The sequence below is a fragment of the Ipomoea triloba genome, chromosome 1 (assembly GCF_003576645.1).
Source record: "Ipomoea triloba cultivar NCNSP0323 chromosome 1, ASM357664v1".
In the NCBI taxonomy this organism is placed as follows: Eukaryota; Viridiplantae; Streptophyta; class Magnoliopsida; order Solanales; family Convolvulaceae; genus Ipomoea; species Ipomoea triloba.
In genome coordinates, this window is record NC_044916.1 from 13,088,116 (window position 1) to 13,111,985 (window position 23,870).

Genomic DNA, 23,870 nt, shown 5'->3' on the forward strand with positions numbered 1-23,870 from the left:
AAAGTCCGGGGCACAGCTTGAAATTGGCCTAGGACCGGATCTAGGCACGGCCTAGGCCCATAACAGTCCTAGGCACGGAGCGTGCCCAAACTTTGGCCTAAATGAGTTTCAATTAAGAAATAAATTAAAGTGTTTAATTTTCTGGTTCTTCCAACAATAGATCTATAGATTGAAAATGTGCTAAATGGCTTAAATACAATAAAAAAAATAGATTTTAAAAAATTGTGTGCACAACATAATTTACTTAAAAAGTTATTTTAGGCTAGGATACTATAGCATGATTATCAGCCCATGACAGCCTCGCAGTGGGATGGTATCTTGGTTGTCTGACAAGCTTCCAATCTTTATCTATTTTTGCTGTTTGCATCAAAGTTACTAGGGGATTAATGGAGATTCTGAAATTAGATTAATTATTTGCAAATCGTGTTAGAATATATATACAAACTCAAAACAAGTGGAAATGGAGATTTTGAAATTAGATTTGGCAAGTTTATGATTTTTTGCTGTACACTTTTTGTGTATTTTTTGTAAAATAAAAAATTTTTATTCATCCCTCCTAGACATTTACTTATCACCAGAACCAAATTTTTTCAACCTACCTACCTAACTTTCTTCCTATAGATACTCTACCCATAAATATTTGTGTTTCCTTATTAAATGCATTGATCAATATTTGTGAGGTCACCATTATTCTTGTATTTGTAGGCCATAGAAATTATTCAAAGATGTCCATTCTTTTAGGATACATACATTCCTATAAATACCCTATAACCCAATGCCAATGGTCATTATATTGCATCTCTGCAGAAAGACTACATTTTTCCATTTCCTCTTACTTTTCCTTTTTATTGCATCTGATCTGCAAATCACAATAAAAAGGAAATGGAGTTTTCTTTTCTGCAGGTCTCTATTGCCATAATTGCCTTAGCCACCAATGGAGTTTTCTTTTCTGCAGGTCTCTATTGCCATAATTGCCTTAGCCACCATTGCCCAGCCATCTTTTGGACAGGCCGCCTGTGATTCTGATTGCGCCCAGCCATCTTTTGGACAGGCCGCCTGTGATTCTGATTGCATTAAAGGGTTTATTGCTCAGGCCGCCTGTGATTCTGATTGCATTAAAGGGTTTATTGCTGCACATAACGCGGCCCGAGAAACGGTCGGCGCTCCACCGGTTAAGTGGAACACCACCTTAGCAGAGGTCGGCGCTCCACCGGTTAAGTGGAACACCACCTTAGCAGACTTCGCTGAATCGTATGCCACCAAGAGGTCTACCTTAGCAGACTTCGCTGAATCGTATGCCACCAAGAGGTCTGCTTTAGCAGACTTCGCTGAATCGTATGCCACCAAGAGGTCTGCTAACTGTGCGGCGCAGCACTCACAAGGGCCATATGGAGAAAACATCGCAATGGCTTCTGCCGAATTGTCTCCGGCGGATTCCGTGAAATTGTGGATGGATGAGAAGAAATACTATGACCAGGCGTTGAATTCTTGCACCGGCGGAGAGTGCCACCATTATACGCAGGTGGTTTGGCGTGACACCACGAGTATTGGCTGTGCTAGGGCTACGTGCAAAACTGGTTGGATGTTTGTCACCTGCAACTATTACCCTCCAGGAAACTATGTGGGCGAACGTCCATATTAAAAACAATTTTTTTTTTCTTGTTGATTAGTATGATCTTGTGAAATGCAGACAATGCATTATACAAAAAAATATAAATATTTAAAAACTAAAATATTAGCACTAATGTACTATCATGAAACAACTACTGTTTCATGCATGGATGTTGATTGAATTCAATTTTGAACTTTTTCTTTTACTTCTGGCTAGCTATACTTTATTTTTTTCCGAGTCCATTGATATCCATTTTTTCTTTTTTTTTGTTTTTGGTTCTGCCTAATAATATTTCCCTGAGTGAACTCATAGTAATAAATTGATTTTGATTAACCAACACCAACCAGTTGCGAGTTCTTAACACGAAAAAATAATGAGTGAAAATGAGACAAATTTTAGATGATTTTTTCTTTTTTTTTTATCGGTTATAATTTCTTTTTTTATTGTTGTAATAAATATAAGTAGGGCTATACGGACTCGAATGGTAGACCTTCTCGGTAAAACAAATCAAATTGCTTATTATCAAAATGATCTTAACTCTAAACATTTTATAGCCCGGGGCAAAATAGTCCCTATATTTAAAAAACTAAAATTTAAATTTAGTAATACTAAAAAAATGATAATATATATCAAATAACATGAAATAAGATTACGAAATTTTCAACCATGAAATGAAACTACAAAAAATGAGGTGACAAACACATGATGACATGTATAAATCTTGTTTCATGAGAATGGTAGGAATATACCAATTTTTTTTTATAGGTATGCAAAGTAACTCAATAGCCCCCTCCTTAGAACGGTTTTGGGAAACAGGTTTTGCAATGTAGGGAGTGTATAGCTTCACGAGGGCTGCCTATCTGCTTCCTCTCATCTCTTCAGCAAACAAGGGTTGGGGCCCTCTTCAAGTGAGTGACTTCCCTGGTGGAAGTAATAACGAATGATATGGTCATGAAAATTGAGAGGTTTTATGAGTGTTCAATATTCACCTAAAAAGAGGATGAAAGGCAATTTCTAAATAAACATTTATTTTACTTCTCTTTTACCGGGTTGATATAATCAAAATATCTCTTCGATTTCATTATTGATAGGAGGCACTAGAAATACACATACCCTATAGGTGCAATTGTTATACCATAGACCAAGGTTCACCTTGCATTGTGTCCCGGATTAAACCTACCCTAAAAAACTGGACATGGGCTTCACTGGGATTAGCTTGGATTGGGATCGTCTTAGTCTTATTAGAAAAAGTCCGGGGCACAGCTTGAAATTGGCCTAGGACCGGATCTAGGCACGGCCTAGCAGCTTGAAATTGGCCTAGGACCGGATCTAGGCACGGCCTAGGCCCATAACAGTCCCCTAGGACCGGATCTAGGCACGGCCTAGGCCCATAACAGTCCTAGGCACGGGGATCTAGGCACGGCCTAGGCCCATAACAGTCCTAGGCACGGCGCGTGCCCAAACTTTGGCCTAAATGAGTTTCAATTAAGAAATAAATTAAAGTGTTTAATTTTCTGGTTCTTCCAACAATAGATCTATAGATTGAAAATGTGCTAAATGGCTTAAATACAATAAAAAAAATAGATTTTAAAAAATTGTGTGCACAACATAATTTACTTAAAAAGTTATTTTAGGCTAGGATACTATAGCATGATTATCAGCCCATGACAGCCTCGCAGTGGGATGGTATCTTGGTTGTCTGACAAGCTTCCAATCTTTATCTATTTTTGCTGTTTGCGTCAAAGTTACTAGGGGATTAATGGAGATTCTGAAATTAGATTAATTATTTGCAAATCGTGTTAGAATATATATACAAACTCAAAACAAGTGGAAATGGAGATTTTGAAATTAGATTTGGCAAGTTTATGATTTTTTGCTGTACACTTTTTGTGTATTTTTTGTAAAATAAAAAATTTTTATTCATCCCTCCTAGACATTTACTTATCACCAGAACCAAATTTTTTCAACCTACCTACCTAACTTTCTTCCTATAGATACTCTACCCATAAATATTTGTGTTTCCTTATTAAAAGCATTGATCAATATTTGTGAGGTCACCATTATTCTTGTATTTGTAGGCCATAGAAATTATTCAAAGATGTCCATTCTTTTAGGATACATACATTCCTATAAATACCCTATAACCCAATGCCAATGGTCATTATATTGCATCTCTGCAGAAAGACTACATTTTTCCATTTCCTCTTACTTTTCCTTTTTATTGCATCTGATCTGCAAATCACAATAAAAAGGAAATGGAGTTTTCTTTTCTGCAGGTCTCTATTGCCATAATTGCCTTAGCCGCCATTGCCCAGCCATCTTTTGGACAGGCCGCCTGTGATTCTGATTGCATTAAAGGGTTTATTGTTGCACATAACGCGGCCCGAGAAACGGTCGGCGCTCCACCGGTTAAGTGGAACACCACCTTAGCAGACTTCGCTGAATCGTATGCCACCAAGAGGTCTGCTGACTGTGCGGCGCAGCACTCACAAGGGCCATATGGAGAAAACATCGCAATGGCTTCTGCCGAATTGTCTCCAGCGGATTCCGTGAAATTGTGGATGGATGAGAAGAAATACTATGACCAGGCGTCGAATTCTTGCACCGGCGGAGAGTGCCACCATTATACGCAGGTGGTTTGGCGTGACACCACGAGTATTGGCTGTGCTAGGGCTACATGCAAAACTGGTTGGATGTTTGTCACCTGCAACTATTACCCTCCAGGCAACTATGTGGGCGAACGTCCATATTAAAAACAATTTTTTTTCTTGTTGATTAGTATGATCTTGTGAAATGCAGACAATGCATTATACAAAAAAAAAATATAAATATTTAAAAACTAAAATATTAGCACTAATGTACTATCATGAAACATCTACTGTTTCATGCATGGATGTTGATTGAATTCAATTTTGAACTTTTTCTTTTACTTCTGGCTAGCTATACTTTATTTTTTTCTGAGTCCATTGATATCTATTTTTTCTTTTTTGTTTATGGTTCTGCCTTATAAGATTTCCCTGAGTGAACTCATGGGAATAAATTGATTTTGATTAACCAACACCAACCGGTTGCGAGTTCTTAACCCTCAAAAATAATGAGTGAAAATGAGACAAATTTTAGATGATTTTTTCTTTATTTTTTCGTTATAATTTCGTTTTTATTGTTATAATAAATATAAGTGAGGCTATACGGACTCGAACGGTAGACCTTTTCGGTAAAACAGATCAAATTGCTTATTATCAAATGATCTTTAACTCTAAACATTTTATAGCCTTGGGCAAAATAGTCCCTATATTTAAAAAACTAAAATTTAAATTAAGTAATACTAAAAAAAATGATAATATATATCAAATAACATGAAATAAGATTACAAAATTTTCAACCATGAAATGAAACTACAAAAAATGAGGTGACAAACACATGATGACATGTATAAATCTTGTTTCATGAGAATGGTAGGAATATACCAATTTTTTTTTATAGATATGCAAATTAAAGTAACTCAATAGCCCCCTCCTTAGAACGGTTTGGGGAAACAGGTTGAACAATGTAGGGAGTGTACAGCTTCACGAGGCCGGCCTATCTGCTTCCTCTCATTTCTGCTCAGCAAACAAGGGTTGGGGCCCTCTTCAAGTGAGTGACTTCCCTGGTGGAAGTAATAACGAATGATATGGTCATGAAAATTGAGAGGTTTTATGAGTGTTCAATATGCACCTAAAAAGAGGATGAAAGGCATTTTCTAAATAAACATTTATTTTCCTTCTCTTTTACCAGGTTGATATAATCAAAATATCTCTTCGATTTCATTATTGATAGGAGGCACTAGAAATACACATATCCTATAGGTGCAATTGTTATATCATGGACCAAGGTTCACCTTGCATTGTGTCCAGGATTAAACCTACCCTAAAAAACTGGACATGGGCTTCACTGGGATTAGCTTGTGAAAAATGTAATGCGCAGCTCACAGAGATATTAAAACAATAGTTGTAACACAAGAGACTTGATAACGCAGTTTGGGAAAAACCCTATTCTGCGAGGCACTTCTCAGTCTTGAGAATTTGCCTAAATCCACTAAAAGCTTAATATTCAAAGTACATAGTTTTGGGACCAGAAATTACACAATGGATTGATCTTCTCCTATCTAATCTATTGTAACCTAAACACATGTACTACTTTCTTGGGGAATTTAGAATCCTCTCAAACTCTCTTATGCCTCACAATATTAGCTAGGGAATTCGTGAATGGTGTAATGGTGAGAGGTCCTTTAAATAGCCAACTAATCAGAACCAAAACAGTATTGGTGTTATTCCTAGTTTGTTTGGGATTTGATTTCTAATCTTGGTGTACTCCTTTTTCTGACTTGAATTGGATTTCTTTTTTCCAAACAATTGTGATCAACCTTTTGATTCAACACTCTCCCCCTTTGTCAAATTTTTGGCAAAAACCTTGATTTCTCCCCCTTAGTTGATTCTCCTGTATTTCCACTTTTGGTCCTGAATCTTCTGTTTGAGTCTTTGTGACTTCAGGTCAGTATGGTATTTTTTGAGAGACAGAGGAAATAATTATAGTAGTACCAATTAGTGAGTAGATTCATCAGCATCAAATTTCATCATTTGTTAGTGATTTGAATCATTTAGCTGCTTAGAGAAGTTTCATCATTAATAGTATACATGATAGTTCATAGTATTCTGAACTTCATAGTAGCATTAATGGTACAAACATATGTTCTTATCATTCCAGCATATTAGAAAAAAAAACTTCATCATCAGCATATTAGCAAAAGACTTGTCTTCATCATTAGCATAATATTCAGCAAAAGATTTCATCATCAACAGATCTTCAGTAGATCAACAAAAGAGTCAGAATTGAATTTGTTTCTCCCCCTTTTTTGCTCAAAAATTTCCTTCTGGAGTCTTTTCTTCTTCTTGTCTTTCTTCTCCTTGATTTTCTTCTTGACTGTTTTTTTCACGTGTTCTTGGACCCACATAGTCAAATATTTCTTCAGTTTCTCTTTCTTTTTCCTCACTATTCCAGCTCTTTTCTTTTCTTTTCTTTTCTCTCTTTTTTTTTGAACTATATTTGGCCTAAGCCAATTTCGGATCTCAACTTTGAGAATCTGTTTCCATCTAGTGCTTTCGTAAAGATATCTGCCAATTGTTTGTCAGTACTGATATGTGTGAGAGATACGATTTCATCTTCAACTAGTTCCCTTATGAAGTGGTGTCTGATGTCAATGTGTTTGGTTCGTGAATGCTGAACAGGATTTTTGGAGATGTCTATTGCACTTTTGTTATCACAGTATATGGTCATTGTTGATTGGTGGATCCCATAATCATCTAACATTTGTTTCATCCACAATAGTTGTGTACAGCAACTTCCGGCAGCGATATATTCAGCCTCTACTGTTGATATGGATATTGAGCTCTGTTTTTTGCTTAACTAAGACACCAAAAATCAGGAAGCATCCTCCTGATGTGCTTTTTCTATCATCCATATTTCCCGCCCAGTCTGCATCGCAGTATGCAGATAGGTGTTGGTTTGTGTCAAAAGAATACCATATACCTAGATCAATGGTCCCTTTTACATATTTGATGACTCTTTTTACAGCTTTTAGATGTGTTTCCATGGGATTGGCTTGATATCTGGCACATATCCCTACCCCAAAACTTAAATCTGGTCTGCTCGCTGTTAAATAGAGTAGGCCCCCTATCATGCTTCGATATAGAGTCTGTTCCACCTTCTTCCCTTCTGGATCTTTAGAGATCCTCTCTGTTGTTGGAACAGGTGTTCTAACAACTTTGCTTTCATTCAATCCGAATCTTTTGACAAGATTTCTTGCATATTTGCTTTGTGAGACAAAGATTCCATTTTCTAATTGCTTAACCTGTAACCCCAGAAAGTAGCTTAGTTCACCAACCATACTCATCTCAAATTCTCCTTCCATATCTGTAATGAATTGGTTCTTGTAGCAGCTTTGTGTTGATCCAAAAACTATATCGTCAACGTAGATTTGTGTAATCGTGATATCTTTCTTATGAGTTTTTACAAATAGTGTCTTGTCTACACTCCCTCTTTGGTAACCTTTATTCAGCAAGAATTGGGTTAATCGCTCATACCAAGCTCGTGGAGCTTGTTTTAAACCATATAGTGCCTTCTTGAGCTTGTAGACATGTTCAGGATGATATGGATCTTCAAAACCTTTTGGTTGGGCTACATAGACTTCTTCTTTTAGGTACCCATTCAGAAATGCGGTTTTTACATCCATTTGATACAGTTTTATTTTTAGGATGCATGCTACGGCTATTAGAAGCCGTATGGACTCAATTCTAGCTACTGGTGCAAAAGTTTCTTCAAAGTCTGTTCCTTCGACTTGTGTGTAGCCTTGGGCTACTAGTCTGGCTTTGTTCCTTACTATGTTTCCTTGTTCATCTGTTTTGTTTTTATAGACCCATTTTGTTCCGATGCTGTTGACATCTTGTGGTTTGGTGACTAATTCCCATACCCCATTTCTTTCAAACTGTTGTAATTCCTCCTGCATGGCTTCTATCCAAAATTCATCTAACAATGCTTCATTGGTGTTCTTTGGTTCGATTTTTGATGTATAACAAAGATCTCCTTCAGACATCTTGAGGTAGTCTCTATTTTTCCCTCTAGTCCTTATTCCATCTTCTAGATCTCCAATGATATTTTCGAGGGGGTGATTTTTCTGAGTTTTTGATTTTGGTATGAGAGGCTGTTTTTTAGTTTCTTCATCCTCATCTTCTGATTTGGTCTCTGTTTTTGTTTTTTCTGTAGGGGTATTCATTGATGGTGGAACTGTTGTTTCAACAATTTCTGAGTAATCATCATTATCATTGTTTTCTTCTGAATATTCATCGTTGATGGTTACATTTATGGATTCCATCACACTGTTTGTCCTGAGATTAAACACACGAAAGGCCCGACTGTTTGATGAGTATCCTAGGAAGATTCCTTGGTCACTTTTGATGTCGAATTTTCCTAAGGATTCTCTGTCTCTTAGTATGTAGCAGTTGCTACCAAATACATGTGTGTGTTTTAGATTTGGTGTCCTACCTTTCCAAATTTGGTAGGGTGTCATGTTTGTTTCTTTCCGTATGTATACTCGATTTATCAAGTAACATGCGGTGTTTACAGCCTCTGCCCAAAACTTTGGTGATATTCTTTTGTGATTTAGTAGGACCCTTGCCATTTCTTGTATGGTCCGATTTTTCCGCTCAACTACCCCATTTTGTTGCGGTGTTTTGGGAGCCGAGAATTCGTGATGGATTCCATTCTCGTCACAATATGTTTTGAACTGTGAGTTTTCAAATTCTCTTCCATGATCACTTCTTAACCGGATGATTTTTCCCACCTTTTGATCCTTTTCATTTTGTATTTTGTTGATGAGGATTTTGAAGGCGTTGAATGTTTCTGATTTGTCTCTGAGGAAGTTTACCCATGTATATCGTGAGAAATCATCAACGGTTACATGAACATACCGTTTTCCTCCTATGCTTTCTGTTTGAGTGGGTCCAAAGAGGTCCATATGGAGAAGTTCCATAATTCTTGAAGTGTGAGTTCCTGGTGTTCTTTTGTGGCTACTTCTTGTCATTTTGTTTTCAAGACATGCATCACATTTTCTATTTTCATCAATGTCCAGTTTTGGAACATCTCGGTATGCTCCCCTTTTTAGTCCCTTTTTCATATCATGAAAATTTATATGCCCCATACGTTGATGCCACAGAAGTGTTTGATTGATAGTGACTTGGTTGCAGGTTAAATGGCTATCCCATGTGTAGCATTTATCCGATGACCTTTTTCCAATCATGACGCATTCATGTCCTTGGTTGTACACTTTGCAATTTTCTTTTGAGAATTCTACCCTTAGTTCATCTTCGCACAGCTGACTTATACTGATAAGGTTTGCTTTTAAGCCTTGTACCAGGAAGACTCTTGATAATCTGGGGAGACCATGGACATTTAGTGTTCCGCTAGCAATGATTTGCCCCCTTTCTCCATCTCCAAAGGTTACATGTCCTTCACTTTTGTAATGGATGTCCTCTAGATTATTGTTTGGGTTTCCGATCATGTGTCTTGAACATCCACTGTCGAAGTACCAAACACTTGTTTCTTTGCTGATTTTTGAAGTATAGGCTGTGACTGGTGTTTGATTTTTTCTGACCCAGACTCTTTGGGCTGGTTTTTGTTCTTGCTTTGCCCAGATTCTGTTATGGAGATCATTTTGTCTTTTGTAGCAGTGTGCCTTGATGTGTCCCAATCTGTGACAGTAGTAACATCTGATTCTTCTACGGTGTTGAAAGTGATGTTGTAACACTTCTCTGTTTTCGACTGCAAAATCTTTCCTTGTTGCTAAGTTTGATTGTTCTGCATTTTCAGTTAGTCTTCTTATTTCCTGTAGCAACTTGTCTTCCTCTTTTAGTGATTTCATTAACTTTTCTTGGGTTTCTTTGTGAAGAAGTATTTCATTTTCCTTTTCACTTTTAAGGAAGTGATTTTCTTGCATGAGATTTAAGTTTACTTTGATGATTTCTTCCCACTTGGCGTGCAGCTGTGTATAGGAGTTTAATAAATCATGCATGTCCTCCTTTTATTCATCATCGCCTTCATGATTTGTGAAAAAGGCCACAAAATTTGTGTTGTTTTCTTCTTCACTATCTGAGTCATCACTCAAGGTTGTTACATATGTTTTGTTCTTCCTCCTTAGGTAATTTGGACATTCTGACTGAATATGTCCACTCATAGCACTGTATTCCATCAAGGTTTGGATTCCCTTTCTTCTTGGAATTGACGGATTGGTTTTGTGCAAATGATGGACTCCCTTGATTATTTGAGAAACTCTTGTTCTTATTTCTGAATTTGTTAAATTTCTTGAGAACTCTGTTGAAGTTTTTTGTCAACAAAGCAATGGATTCTTCCATTTTTTCAGTATCTTCATCTGAGTTGGTGTCTTGTTTTGATTGAAGGGCTATTCCTTTGCCATTAGGCTTTTTGTTTTGCAGCATCTCAAGCTCATATGTTTTAAGGTTTCCCATTAGATCACTTAACTTGCAGGTATTGAGATCTTTGCTTTCTTGAATAGCTGTTACTTTCATCATAAATCTTTCTAGTAATGATCGCAATACCTTTTTTACTAACCTGTTTTCAGGAATGGGTTCCCCTAAGTTATAGGCTTCCCCAGCAATTTCTAGTATTCTTCCATTAAATTGTGTGATATCTTCTTCTTCCTCCATCTTCAGATTTTCAAACTGAGTTTGGACCATTTGTAGTTTTGATTGTTTGACTGTTGAATTTCCTTCATGATGATCACACAATATATCCCATGCTGTTTTTGCTACATTTGTGGCAGCGATTAGTTTGAATGTTTCTTCACTCACGGCTCCGTAGATGACATTCATAGCTTTTGAGTTATAGTCGAACTCTTTGAGTTCTTCTTCGCTCCAATCAGCACGACCTTTTGCTTTGTTATTGTCATCAAGGGGATGTTTCCATTCGTTTTCAACAGCCCTCCATACTCTTTCTCCTTGTGCTAATATGTAGATTTTCATTCTAGCTTTCCAATAAGAACAGTTTGTACCACTTAGGGCTGGTGGCCTGTTATTTGATAGTCCTTCTCTGGGAAACTCCATTAGGATCCTACTAATAACTTAAGCAGTTTGGCTCTATACCAATTGAAAAATGTAATGCGCAGCACACAGAGATGTTAAAACAATAGTTGTAACACAAGAGACTTGATAACGCAGTTTGGGAAAAAAACCCTATTCTGCGAGGCACTTCTCAGTCTTGCGAATTTGCCTAAATCCACTAAAAGCTTAATATTCAAAGTACATAGTTTTGGGACACGAAATTACACAATAGATTGATCTTCTCCTATCTAATCTATTGTAACCTAAACACATGTACTACTTTATAGGGGAATTTAGAATTCTCTCAAACTCTCTTATGCCTCACAATATTAGCTAGGGAATTCGTGAATGGTGTAATGGTGAGAGGTCCTTTAAATAGCCAACTAATCAGAACCAAAACAATATTGATGTTATTTCTAGTTTGATTGGGATTTGATTTCTAATTTTGGTGTACTCCTTTTTTCTGACTTGAATTGGATTTCTTTTTGCCAAACAATTGTGATCAACCTTTTGATTCAACAGCTTGGATTGGGATTGTCTTAGTCTTATTAGAAAAAGTTCGGGGCCCAGCTTGAAATTGGCCTAGGACCGGATCTAGGCACGGAGCGTGCCCAAACTTTGGCCTAAATGAGTTTCAATTAAGAAATAAATTAAAGTGTTTAATTTTCTAGTTCTTCCAACAATAGATCTATAGATTGAAAATGTGCTAAATCACTTCAATACAATAAAAAAAATTGATTTTAAAATATTGTGTGCACAACATAATTTACTTAAAAAGTTATTTTAGCCTAGGATACTAGAGCATGATTATCAGCCCATGCCTGCCTCGCAGTGTGGAGCTGTGGGATGGTATCTTGGCTGTCTGACAAGCTTCCAATCTTTATCTTTTTTTTGCTGTTTGCATCAAAGTTACCAGGGGATTAATGGAGATTCTGAAATTAGATTAATTATTTGCAAATCGTGTTAGAATATATATACAATCTCAAAACAAGTGGAAATGGAGATTTTGAAATTAGATTTGGCAAGTTTATGATTTTTTGCTGTACACTTTTTGTGTGTTTTTTGTAAAATAAAAATATTTTATTCACCCCTCCTAGACATTTACTTGTCACCAGAACCAATTTTTTTCAACCTACCTACCTAACTTTCTTCCTATAGATACTCTACCCAGAAGTATTTGTGTTTCCTTATTAAATGCAATGATCAATATTTGTGAGGTCACCATAATTCTTGTATTTGTAGGCCATAGAAATTATTCAAAGATATCCATTCTTATAGGATACATACATTCCTATAAATACCCTATAACCCAATGCCAATGGTAATTATATTGCATCTCTGCAGAAAGACTACATTTTTCCATTTCCTCTTACTTTTCCTTTTTATTGCATCAAATCTGCAAATCACAATAAAAAGGAAATGGAGTTTTCTTTTCTGCAGGTCTCTATTGCCATAATTGCCTTAGCCGCCATTGCCCAGCCATCTTTTTGACAGGCCGCCTGTGATTCTAATTGCATTAAAGGGTTTATTGCTGCACATAACGCGGCTCGACAAACGGTCGGCGCTCCACCGGTTAAGTGGAACACCACCTTAGCAGACTTTGCTGAATCCTATGCCACCAAGAGGTCTGCTAACTGTGCGGCGCAGCACTCACAAGGGCCATATGGAGAAAACATCGCAATGGCTTCTGCCGAATTGTCTCCGGCGGATTCCGTGAAGTTGTGGATGGATGAGAAGAAATACTATGATCAGGCGTCAAATTCTTGCACCGGCGGAGAGTGCCACCATTATACGCAGGTGGTTTGGCGTGACACCACGAGTATTGGCTGTGCTAGGGCTACGTGCAAAACTGGTTGGATGTTTGTCACCTGCAACTATTACCCTCCAGGCAACTATGTCAGCGAACGTCCATATTAAAAACAATTTTTTTTCTTGTTGATTAGTATGATCTTGTGAAATGCAGACAATGCATTATAAAAAAATATATAAATATTTAAAAACTAAAATATTAGCACTAATGTACTATCATGAAACAACTACTGTTTCATGCATGGATGTTGATTGAATTCAATTTTGAACTTTTTCTTTTACTTTTACTTCTGGCTAGCTATACTTTATTTTTTTCTGAGTCCATTGATATCCATTTTTTCTTTTTTGTTTTTGGTTCTGCCTTATAAGATTTCCCCGAGTGAACTCATAGGAATAAATTGATTTTGATTAACCAACACCAACAAGTTTTAGAGTTCTTAACATGAAAAAATAATGAGTGAAAATGAGACAAAATTTAGATGATTTTTTTTTATGGTTATAATTTCTTTTTTATTGTTATAATAAATATAAGTAAGGCTATACGGACTCAAATGGGAGACCTTCTTGGTAAAACAGATCTAATTGCTTATTATCAAAATGATCTTAACTCTAAACATTTTATAGCCCGGGGTAAAATAGTCCCTATATTTAAAAACTAAAATTTAAATTTAGTAATAATAAAAAAATGATAATATATATCAAATAACATGAAATAAGATTACAAAATTTTCAACCATGAAATGAAACTACAAAAAATGTGGTGACAAACACATGATGACATGTATAAATCTTGTTTCATGAGAATGGTAGGAATATACCAATCTTTTTTTATAGGTATGCAAAGTAACTCAATAGCCCCCTCCTTAGAACGGTTTGGGGAAACAGGTTGAGCAATGTAGGGAGTGTATAGCTTCAGTTTGGGGAAACAGGTTGAGCAATGTAGGGAGTGTATAGCTTCACGAGGGCTGCCTATCTTCCTCTCATCTCTGCTCAACAAACAAGGGTTGGGGCCCTCTTCAAGTGCACAATAGGTATGCATGTAATGACAGTTACAATCGTTGTTAACCTTAACCGTATTTTAGATAAATTTTAAAAATTAATATAAGAACTCAAGATCAATTGTCGGTCAATTAAATGTCTCATTTCACCGACTTCCTTACTGCTACTATGCAGTATGCAATAATGGGTCCGCTACTCTGCTAGGAAAGAAACAATAACGAGAAACCAGAATGTGTGAAAATTGAATATTGGAGATTTAAGTTTTAGGATTTGATATATATATATATATTAAAGGACTGGTGCAGTCCCTGGTGGAAGTAATAACGAATGATATGGTCATGAAAATTGAGAGGTTTTATGAGTGTTCAATATTCACCTAAAAAGAGGATGAATGGCAATTTCTAAATAAACATTTATTTTCCTTCTCTTTTACAAGGTTGATATAATCAAAATATCTCTTCGATTTCATTATTGATAGGAGGCACTAGAAATACACATACCCTATAGGTGCAATTGTTATACCATGGACCAAGGTTCACCTTGCATTGTGGATTCTGGTCCAGGATTAAACCTACCCTAAAAAACTGGACATGGGCTTCACTGGGATTAGCTTGGATCGGGATCGTCTTAGTCTAATTAGAAAAAGTACAGGGCCCAACTTGAAATTGGCCTAGGACCGGATCTAGGCACGACCTAGGCCCATAACTGTCCTAGGCACGGAGCGTGCCCAAACTTTGGCCTAAATGAGTTTCAATTAAGAAATAAATTAAAGTGTTTAATTTTCTGGTTCTTCCAACAATAGATCTATAGATTGAAAATGTGCTAAATGGCTTAAATACAATAAAAAAAAATTGATTTTAAAATATTGTGTGCACAACGTAATTTACTTAAAAAGTTATTTTAGGCTAGGATACTAGAGCATGATTATCAGCCCATGCCTGCCTCGCAGTGTGGAGCTGTGGGATGGTATCTTGGCTGTCTGACAAGCTTCCAATCTTTATCTTTTTTTGCTGTTTGCATCAAAGTTACCATGGGATTAATGGTGTAACACCCCAATTTTCACATCTTAAATTTATTACAAAATCACTAATAATATATTGCGGAAGCTTATACATCTAACCAAAAGAAAATGGGTGTTACCGCCACGCTTAGGTATCTTTCCTATACCAAACGCTAAGGCTAAACTTACAACATCAAATAACAATCCAAAGTATAACTTACTACATATGGAAATAATCAATACAACCGGGTATTTCTCAAAATGCTAAAACTTCCAGGGTGTCTATTCTAAGATAGAGTAGATCTCAACCTCAACTTCCATCCTATTCATGTTCACCTGCAAAAATCATTTTAACACAAAAACAAAGGGGTGTATATCCCAAAATTAGCATAAGCTAAGTAAGTTCCATTTCACCCCGTAAAATATAGGCTTGGGTTTTTATCATTTATCTCATAATATACTTTTTCAAAACATATATGTGGAGATATACTTTTCCAAAAATAACATATTTGTCAAGGAGGATTAAATACCAAGTGGAGAGTCTTTAAGCTCTCTACATAACCACCACCAGGCATCATTAGCCAAACCAAAATCAAATTGGGGGATTCGACCCACACCAATATCAATCAATTAATTTTTCATAATGACTACAATTCCAAAGGTAAGTTGTGAGATTTAATTTCCGGCTCACACCAGCACCAATATTATTATCCTCCAATGACCAAATATGTATATATATATATATATATAATTTCCAAAATATATCATTTCTTCATAATAAATATTTTCTTCAATAAAATATATAATTTCTCAAACCATATTTTTCTCCACAATAATTCATTCCATAATAATATATCATTCTTAATACATATATGTATATAACACCAAAATTCCAAGCCAATCATTTACTCAACACACGGGTTTGACCCGTAAAAATCAATTCTCGACAATTCGAGAATCATACACATATTATGCAATGCACTTGTGATCACATGAACATTATTATGCACATAATTTGTAAAACATATAATTTTGATATCATATCATATCATATCATATATCATCAAAATATACTTATATATATTGGGGCAAAATATATGATTTTAGTGAACATGAAATCTTACCCTTGAAGACCAAAACTCTCATCAACACTTAATGGGATTCTAGCCACTTGATAAGAAACTTGAGAGGCTAGATTTTCCTTCAAATCCTTTAAACACCAATAGCTAAATCCTCTCCTTTACTTGAATACTTGTGAAGAGAAATTTGGCTATGGATTCTTGAGCTTCAAGGAAGAAGATGAAGACTAATACTCTCTCTCTCCTCTCTTTTTTTTCCTCTCTAAATTTCGGCCAAGTGGGAAAAAAAATGGGAGATCAAGCTTGTATATTATCTCTTATAAGATAAGGATGAAAACATGTGGTATAGAAAGTGACACTTGTCACATTTTTGTGGTGGGTAAGGGAAAATATCTTTGGTTAGACTGTTATGGGTTAAAACAGATATAGTTACGGTAGAAAAATTAGAGAATTATAAATGGGCCAAAAAAAATTGGGCTAAAATAATTAATTTGGAATTCGGCTAAAGTTAGGTTCAGAACATTACGAAATAATCACATTTGGGCTAGGGGATTTAAGTAGTAAAATAAAAAAAAAATAAGTTGACCCATTGCCCATAACAAAATAGGTAGATTTATATAAAATAATAATAATAATTCCTTTTTGAAAATATTTATTAAAATAATAATTTTAGGAAAATACGGGTATTACAAATGGAGATTCTGAAATAAGATTAATTATTTGCAAATCGTGTTAGAATATATATACAATCACAAAACAAGTGGAAATGGAGATTTTGAAATTAGATTTGGCAAGTTTATGATTTTTTGCTGTACACTTTTTGTGTATTTTTTGTAAAATAAAAAAATTTTATTCACCCCTCCTAGACATTTACTTGTCACCAGAACCAATTTTTTTCAACCTACCTACCTAACTTTCTTCCTATAGATACTCTACCCAGAAATATTCGTGTTTCCTTATTAAATGCAATGATCAAGTGTGAGGTCACCATTATTCTTGTATTTGTAGGCCATAGAAATTATTCAAAGATATCCATTCTTTTAGGATACATACATTCCTATAAATACCCTATAACCCAATGCCAATGGTCATTATATTGCATCTCTGCAGAAAGACTACATTTTTCCATTTCCTCTTACTTTTCCTTTTTATTGCATCTGATCTGCAAATCACAATAAAAAGGAAATGGAGTTTTCTTTTCTGCAGGTCTCTATTGCCATAATTGCCTTAGCCGCCATTGCCCAGCCATCTTTTGGACAGGCCACCTGTGATTCTGATTGCATTAAAGGGTTTATTGCTGCACATAACGCGGCTCGAGAAACGGTCGGCGCTCCACCGGTTAAGTGGAACACCACCTTAGCAGACTTTGCTGAATCCTATGCCACCAAGAGGTCTGCTGACTGTGCGGCGCAGCACTCACAAGGGCCATATGGAGAAAACATCGCAATGGCTTCTGCCGAATTGTCTCCGGCGGATTCCGTGAAGTTGTGGATGGATGAGAAGAAATACTATGACCAGGCGTCGAATTCTTGCACCGGCGGAGAGTGCCACCATTATACGCAGGTGGTTTGGCGTGACACCACGAGTATTGGCTGTGCTAGGGCTACGTGCAAAACTGGTTGGATGTTTGTCACCTGCAACTATTACCCTCCAGGCAACTATGTGGGCGAACGTCCATATTAAAAATAATTTTTTTTCTTGTTGATTAGTATGATCTTGTGAAATGCAGACAATGCATTATAAAAAAAAATATAAATATTTAAAAACTACAATATTAGCACTAATGTACTATCATGAAACAACTACTGTTTCATGCATGGATGTTGGTTGAATTCAATTTTGAACTTTTTCTTTTACTTCTGGCTAGCTATACTTTATTTATTTCTGAGTCCATTGATATCCATTTTTTCTTTTTTTGTTTTTGGTTCTGCCTTATAAGATTTCCCTGAGTGAACTCATAGGAATAAATTGATTTTGATTAACCAACACCAACCAGTTGCGAGTTCTTAACACGAAAAAATAATGAGTGAAAATGAGACAAATTTTAGATGATTTTTTCTTTTTTTTTTTTATTGTTATAATTTCTTTTTTATTGTTATAATAAATATAAGTAGCGCTATACGGACTCGAACTGTAGACCTTCTCGGTAAAACAGATCAAATTTCTTATTATCAAAATGATCTTAACTCTAAACATTTTATAGCCCGGAGCAAAATAGTCCCTATATTTAAAAAACTAAAATTTAAATTTAGTAATACTAAAAAAAATGATAATATATATCAAATAACATGAAATAAGATTACAAAATTTTCAACCATCAAATGAAACTACAAAAATGAGGTGACAAACACATGATGACATGTATAAATCTTGTTTCATGAGAATGGTAGGAATATACCAATTTTTTTATAGATATGCAAAGTAACTCAATAGCCCCCTCGGTTTTTTTTATAGATATGCAAAGTAACTCAATAGCCCCCTCGGTTTTTATAGTATGATCTTGTGAAATGCGGACAATGCATTATAAAAGAAATATAAATATTTAAAAACTAAAATATTAGCACTAATGTACTATCATGAAACAACTACTGTTTCATGCATGGATGCTGATTGAATTCAATTTTGAACTTTTTCTTTTACTTTTGGCTAGCTATACTTTATTTTTTTCTGAGTCCATTTATATCTATTTTTTCTTTTTTTTGTTTTTGGTTCTGCCTTATAAGATTTCCCTGAGTGAATTCATGGAAATAAATTGATTTTGATTAACCAACACCAACCAGTTGCGAGTTCTTAACACGAAAAAATAATGAGTGAAAATGAGACAAATTTTAGATGATTTTTCTTTATTTTATCGTTATAATTTCTTTTTTATTGTTATAATAAATATAAGTAAGGCTATACGGACTCGAACGGTAGACCTTCTCGGTAAAACAGATCAAATTGCTTATTATCAAATGATCTTTAACTCTAAACATTTTATAGCCTGGGGCAAAATAGTCCCTATATTTAAAAAACTAAAATTTAAATTAACTAATACTAAAAAAAATGATAATATATATCAAATAACATGAAATAAGATTACAAAATTTTCAACCATGAAATGAAACTACAAAAAATGAGGTGACAAACACATGATGACATGTATAAATCTTGTTTCATGAGAATGGTAGGAATATACCAATTTTTTTTTTATAGATATGCAAATTAAAGTAACTCAATAGCCCCCTCCTTGAATGGGGGAAACAGGTTGAACAATGTAGGGAGTGTACAGCTTCACGAGGCCGGCCTATCTGCTTCCTCTCATTTCTGCTCAGCAAACAAGGGTTGGGGCCCTGTTCAAGTGAGTGACTATGGTCATGAAAATTGAGAGGTTTTATGAGTGTTCAATGTTAACCTAATAAAAAGAGGATGAGAGGCAATTTCTGAATATACATTTATTTTCCTTCTCTTTTACCATGTTGATATAATCAAAATATCTCTTCGATTTCATTATTGATAGGAGGCACTAGAAATACACATACCCTATAGGTGCAATTGTTATACCATGGACCAAGGTTCACCTTGCATTGTGGATTCTGGTCTAGGATTAAACCTACCCTAAAAAACTGGACATGGGTTTCACTGGGATTAGCTTGGATCGGGATCGTCTTAGTGTTATTAGAAAAAGTCCGGGGCCCAGCTTGAAATTGGCCTAGGACCGGATCTAGGCACGACCTAGGCCCATAACTGTCCTAGGCACGGAGCGTGCCCAAACTTTGGCATAAATGAGTTTAAATTAAGAAATAAATTAAAGTGTTTAATTTTCTGGTTCTTCCAACAATAGATCTATAGATTGAAAATGTGCTAAATGGCTTAAATACAATAAAAAAAAATTGATTTTAAAATATTGTGTGCACAACATAATTTACTTAAAAAGTTATTTTAGGTTTGACGATACACCTACCGTATTCAAAGGAATTCTACATATAAGTCATCATGATATAATAACAATTTTGTATAATAATAATCAAATTATTAATGCTAGCATAATTACTATGTGAATTTTGATTTCTCTAAATTACTGAGGATAGGGATACATCTTAATAATTTTCAATATTAAAAGCAAACCCAATAAAAATAAATCCCAAACCCAAATTTAAAGTCTTTTATAATTTTTCTTAATATATCAATCTAACACAATTTAGTGATTAATAATAAAATAAACTTTAAAATACATTTTATAATATTTGTAAGTTATCAATTTTTATAATGTATTAATAAATTAATTAATCGAACATAATTTAGTGATATAAATAATTACAAATTCATTTAGTGCTTCAATAAGACTTAGTAAATATTCATATTTTAAACCTGCAAAACAATGCTTTAGGGTTCAAATGTTCTATAGATGTTAAAAAATAGGGAGAACACATATAGGATCAAAGAGAAAACAAGCTGAGGATGACAAAGGCAATTCTATTATAACTTTGTTTGCCATTGTAAATTTAAACACATCTTAATATGCATATAACTTGAAATATCATTTTAAATATGTTTTTGAAAATTTTTGAACACTTCATGTAATTTGTTTTGGATTAAATAAGTAGAAGAACAAGAAAAATACAATTCATAAACATGATTTTGCAAAATCTGACATAAAGCTTAAATTTTGAAAAATAAAATTCAGTGTAAAATTTGACAGAATGCTTAAAATTTGAAAAATAAAATTCATTGAGTAAATATGGATTCAAAAATTCAAGTCCTTTCAGTACAAAATAGAGAACAAAAGACTGGAGACCCGTGATACTTATATTTTTTGATAAATTATTTTGATGTCTATAACCATGCATGTTCAAATCTTAGACTAAATAGATCGTTATTAAATAAATAAGACCTAAATTAGTACAAGATTTATGAATTAAAAAAAAAAAAAAAAACAAGTACAAAATAGTTCATCTGCGTCCGGAGTTGTCTAAGCTGATTGCTGGATATCAAGTATAGATTCCAGTAAGAATTATAGCATATCTCTAAGAAGGTTTTAGTGTACGGTTGTCAGCCAAACTGAAAAACTAAAAATAATTAAGAAAATAGTGAAGTGATGGATAAAGGGAACAAGAAGGCTTCTGTTTCTTCTTGTTATGAACCAAACCGGTTTGCCCATAACAGTAAGAATTATAGCATATCCATTTGAAGTAAAAGGCAGTATAATGACGTACATAAGGCCTACCTTTGAATAATATTAACAAAAATGTGACAACGGACGAGGGAGAGCAGACCGGCATGCAACGGCAAGCAGTGGAGACCGGCAGCGATGGAGGGCAGCGGCGTGCGGCGACGGCGGGCAGCGGCATGCGTCGAGCAGTGGAGACCGGCGCCGAGTGGCGAATCCGATGCCAAACGCAGTGGGGCGGCAGCGGAGGCTGTGGTGAGTGGTGGGAAGATGATGGAAGCTGTGACGTGCGGCGATGGTGTGGTGCAGAAATGAAAATTTGAAAATGATGGGATCTAAAACCATAAATTTAAAAAAAAAAATAAAATAAATAAAGGAAAACAATCTCCGTCCGAAGTAGGGTACTTCGGACGCAGATGGTGGAACGCCACCGACAATCTGTGTCCAAAGTGGATATATACTTCGGATGCAAATTGTCCGGGATTTAAATATAAATAAATAAAATTAATTAATTAGTCAACTTTTAATTACAAAATGTCACCGCGTCACTTTACGCGTCCGGTGTTTTAACTTTAAACCCAAATTGTCTTATATTTATGGTCATTTTTGTACTAGTGACAGTTACCGTCGTTAATGGTCAGAGAGTCAACCGGTTGCCTTCATTTGTGGGAGAGCTCTTCATCCTATCTCTGCTTCACTAAGAGGCTACAATTGTTAGGTGAAATCTAGAAATTAGCTTTACTGCACAATTCTTCCTAGAAATTGAACCACATTAAATTTGTAGCAAACGGGAAATTAAATTAGCGAATCCAACAAATATACTAACGACTACGGATTAAGATACACCTCAGTATGAAATGCTTATACAAAAATGTAATGCATGTGTTTTTGAATTTACATTGTGTTAAATAGTTAGGATTTCATAAATATTAAAATCAGGCAATTTGTATCATAGAATATAAATTTAATTTTGTGACAAACATAGTATGCAAGTTACCTTTTATGCAAGATTCAATCTATAAATTGAAAGGAATTGCTACGATCTACACATCTTAGATGGGTATTAAAAAGAATTGAGAGAAACTATATTGTAGGCACGGGAATCAATAATTGTTTACTGGAATATTTTACAATAATTAGTTTTATAAATTAATTAGGAATATTTTCTTAAAATTATTTTATATTTAGTTTTTAGAATTATATTAATTTTCATACACACAATAAAGACACACCTATAAATAAATAAATAAATAAATAAATAAATAAATATATATATATATATATATATATAAAGACATTATAGTAAATTAATCCATATAACCTAAAATATAACACTTAACCAAACAAAGTAATATTATATTCCACAATCTAAACCAAACACATCAGGTATTCTTACATTTCCAAAATCTCATACTACCTTCCTGGAGGTAATCCTATTACCTGGGGTAATCCTATTACCTTGAGAGAAATCAGTAAATTAAAGATGCTATGTCTATGCTTTAATGAACTGAAATCAAATCACATTGGCAATGAATGAAATTAAATTTTCTTTTAACAAACAGATTATACTAGATCGTGATGGAAAAATCCAAATATATGATATTTACGGAGACTAGTGGCACAAGATGTTCTTAAGTCATAGCCATAAAACTAGTATGCCTCCCAAATTCATATGCACTCAATGTATAACTGTTTGGGGGTATAAACCTAAAATTGTAGGGTATACACCAAAATTGCATGGGTCACCTATGATTAAAGCTTAGATGGGTGAACTAAATCAATGGACCAAATGTGCTTAAATTTAGGCACTACCGTAACTAAAGTTTATGCATAAGTCCAACTTAATTAGGAACTAATATAATTCCATCCTAAATTTATGCATTGCTAAAGGCATAATAAAAAAAAATTATTTTGCATAACAAAATATTATGTGTTGGACAAATTAATATGCATAAAATTAGGCATTTAACTCATATATTCTAAACAAATCGCATAACTTAAGACAATTTTTAATATGAGCTTCCAAAGCATAAACTTAATATTCAAACTCTAATGAGTCCAAACAAAAGAGACGCAAATTTTTGAATAGTAAAGTAATAAATATATACATTGAAATTTCAAACTTGCCCATTAAAATGTTTTAATACATAAAGATCAAATTTATGAGAAATAGACCGAATTTACAAATTTCAACAATATCTAACCAAAATATATATTGTCATTTGTAAATCAAAATCTCACAAAACCTAATTGCATAATTAATCCTAATATTATGCACTTAATGTGATCAAATTCATGAAACAATTTAAAGAGTATGAACCAACTATAAAGTACGAATTTAAACTAAATATTCATTATTCATACTTAACCAAATATGGGAATAACGAACTAAAATCATAATTCAAAGAACTTAAATAATTATGGAATTAGTAGCAATAGCTAGTTGCCTTAGCAAATATGTTTTTTTTTTCAAAATTACTAAATTGATTCTCCATAACATAATTAATAATATTATTATCATTAATGGAAAATTGAAAATAATTCAAAAGGAAATAGCCATAATAATATTATCACA

The 23,870-nt window shown here is 34.4% G+C and overlaps 1 protein-coding gene across 3 annotated transcripts; it reads left to right on the forward strand.

Annotated features, from left to right (window-relative positions):
• Nucleotides 1-791: 791 nt before the first annotated feature.
• On the forward strand, nucleotides 792-18,002 carry LOC116004508 (basic form of pathogenesis-related protein 1-like). 3 transcript variants are annotated; one of them, XR_004095012.1, is made up of 2 exons: nucleotides 792-903; nucleotides 956-1,015. XR_004095012.1 is itself a non-coding variant. In XM_031244954.1 (2 exons), the coding sequence occupies exons 1-2, from the start codon at nucleotides 883-885 to the stop codon at nucleotides 4,363-4,365; spliced, it is 498 nt and encodes a 165-aa protein (XP_031100814.1). In that variant the 5' UTR covers nucleotides 800-882; the 3' UTR covers nucleotides 4,366-4,541. The 3 variants fall into 3 exon arrangements, 2 of the variants coding, with proteins under 2 accessions (XP_031100814.1, XP_031101518.1); XM_031244954.1 differs by lacking the exon at nucleotides 956-1,015 and adding an exon at nucleotides 3,889-4,541 and having other exon boundaries at nucleotides 800-903; XM_031245658.1 differs by lacking the exon at nucleotides 956-1,015 and adding an exon at nucleotides 17,353-18,002 and having other exon boundaries at nucleotides 830-903.
• The last annotated feature ends 5,868 nt before the right edge of the window (nucleotides 18,003-23,870 follow it).

Excerpts from the sequence above, each read along its gene's own strand:
- LOC116004508 (XM_031244954.1), top strand. The coding sequence starts at position 883 with ATGGAGTTTTCTTTTCTGCAG. Across the intron at positions 904-3,888 it reads TGGAGTTTTCTTTTCTGCAG|GTCTCTATTGCCATAATTGC; the intron begins GTCTCTATTGCC and ends TCTTTTCTGCAG.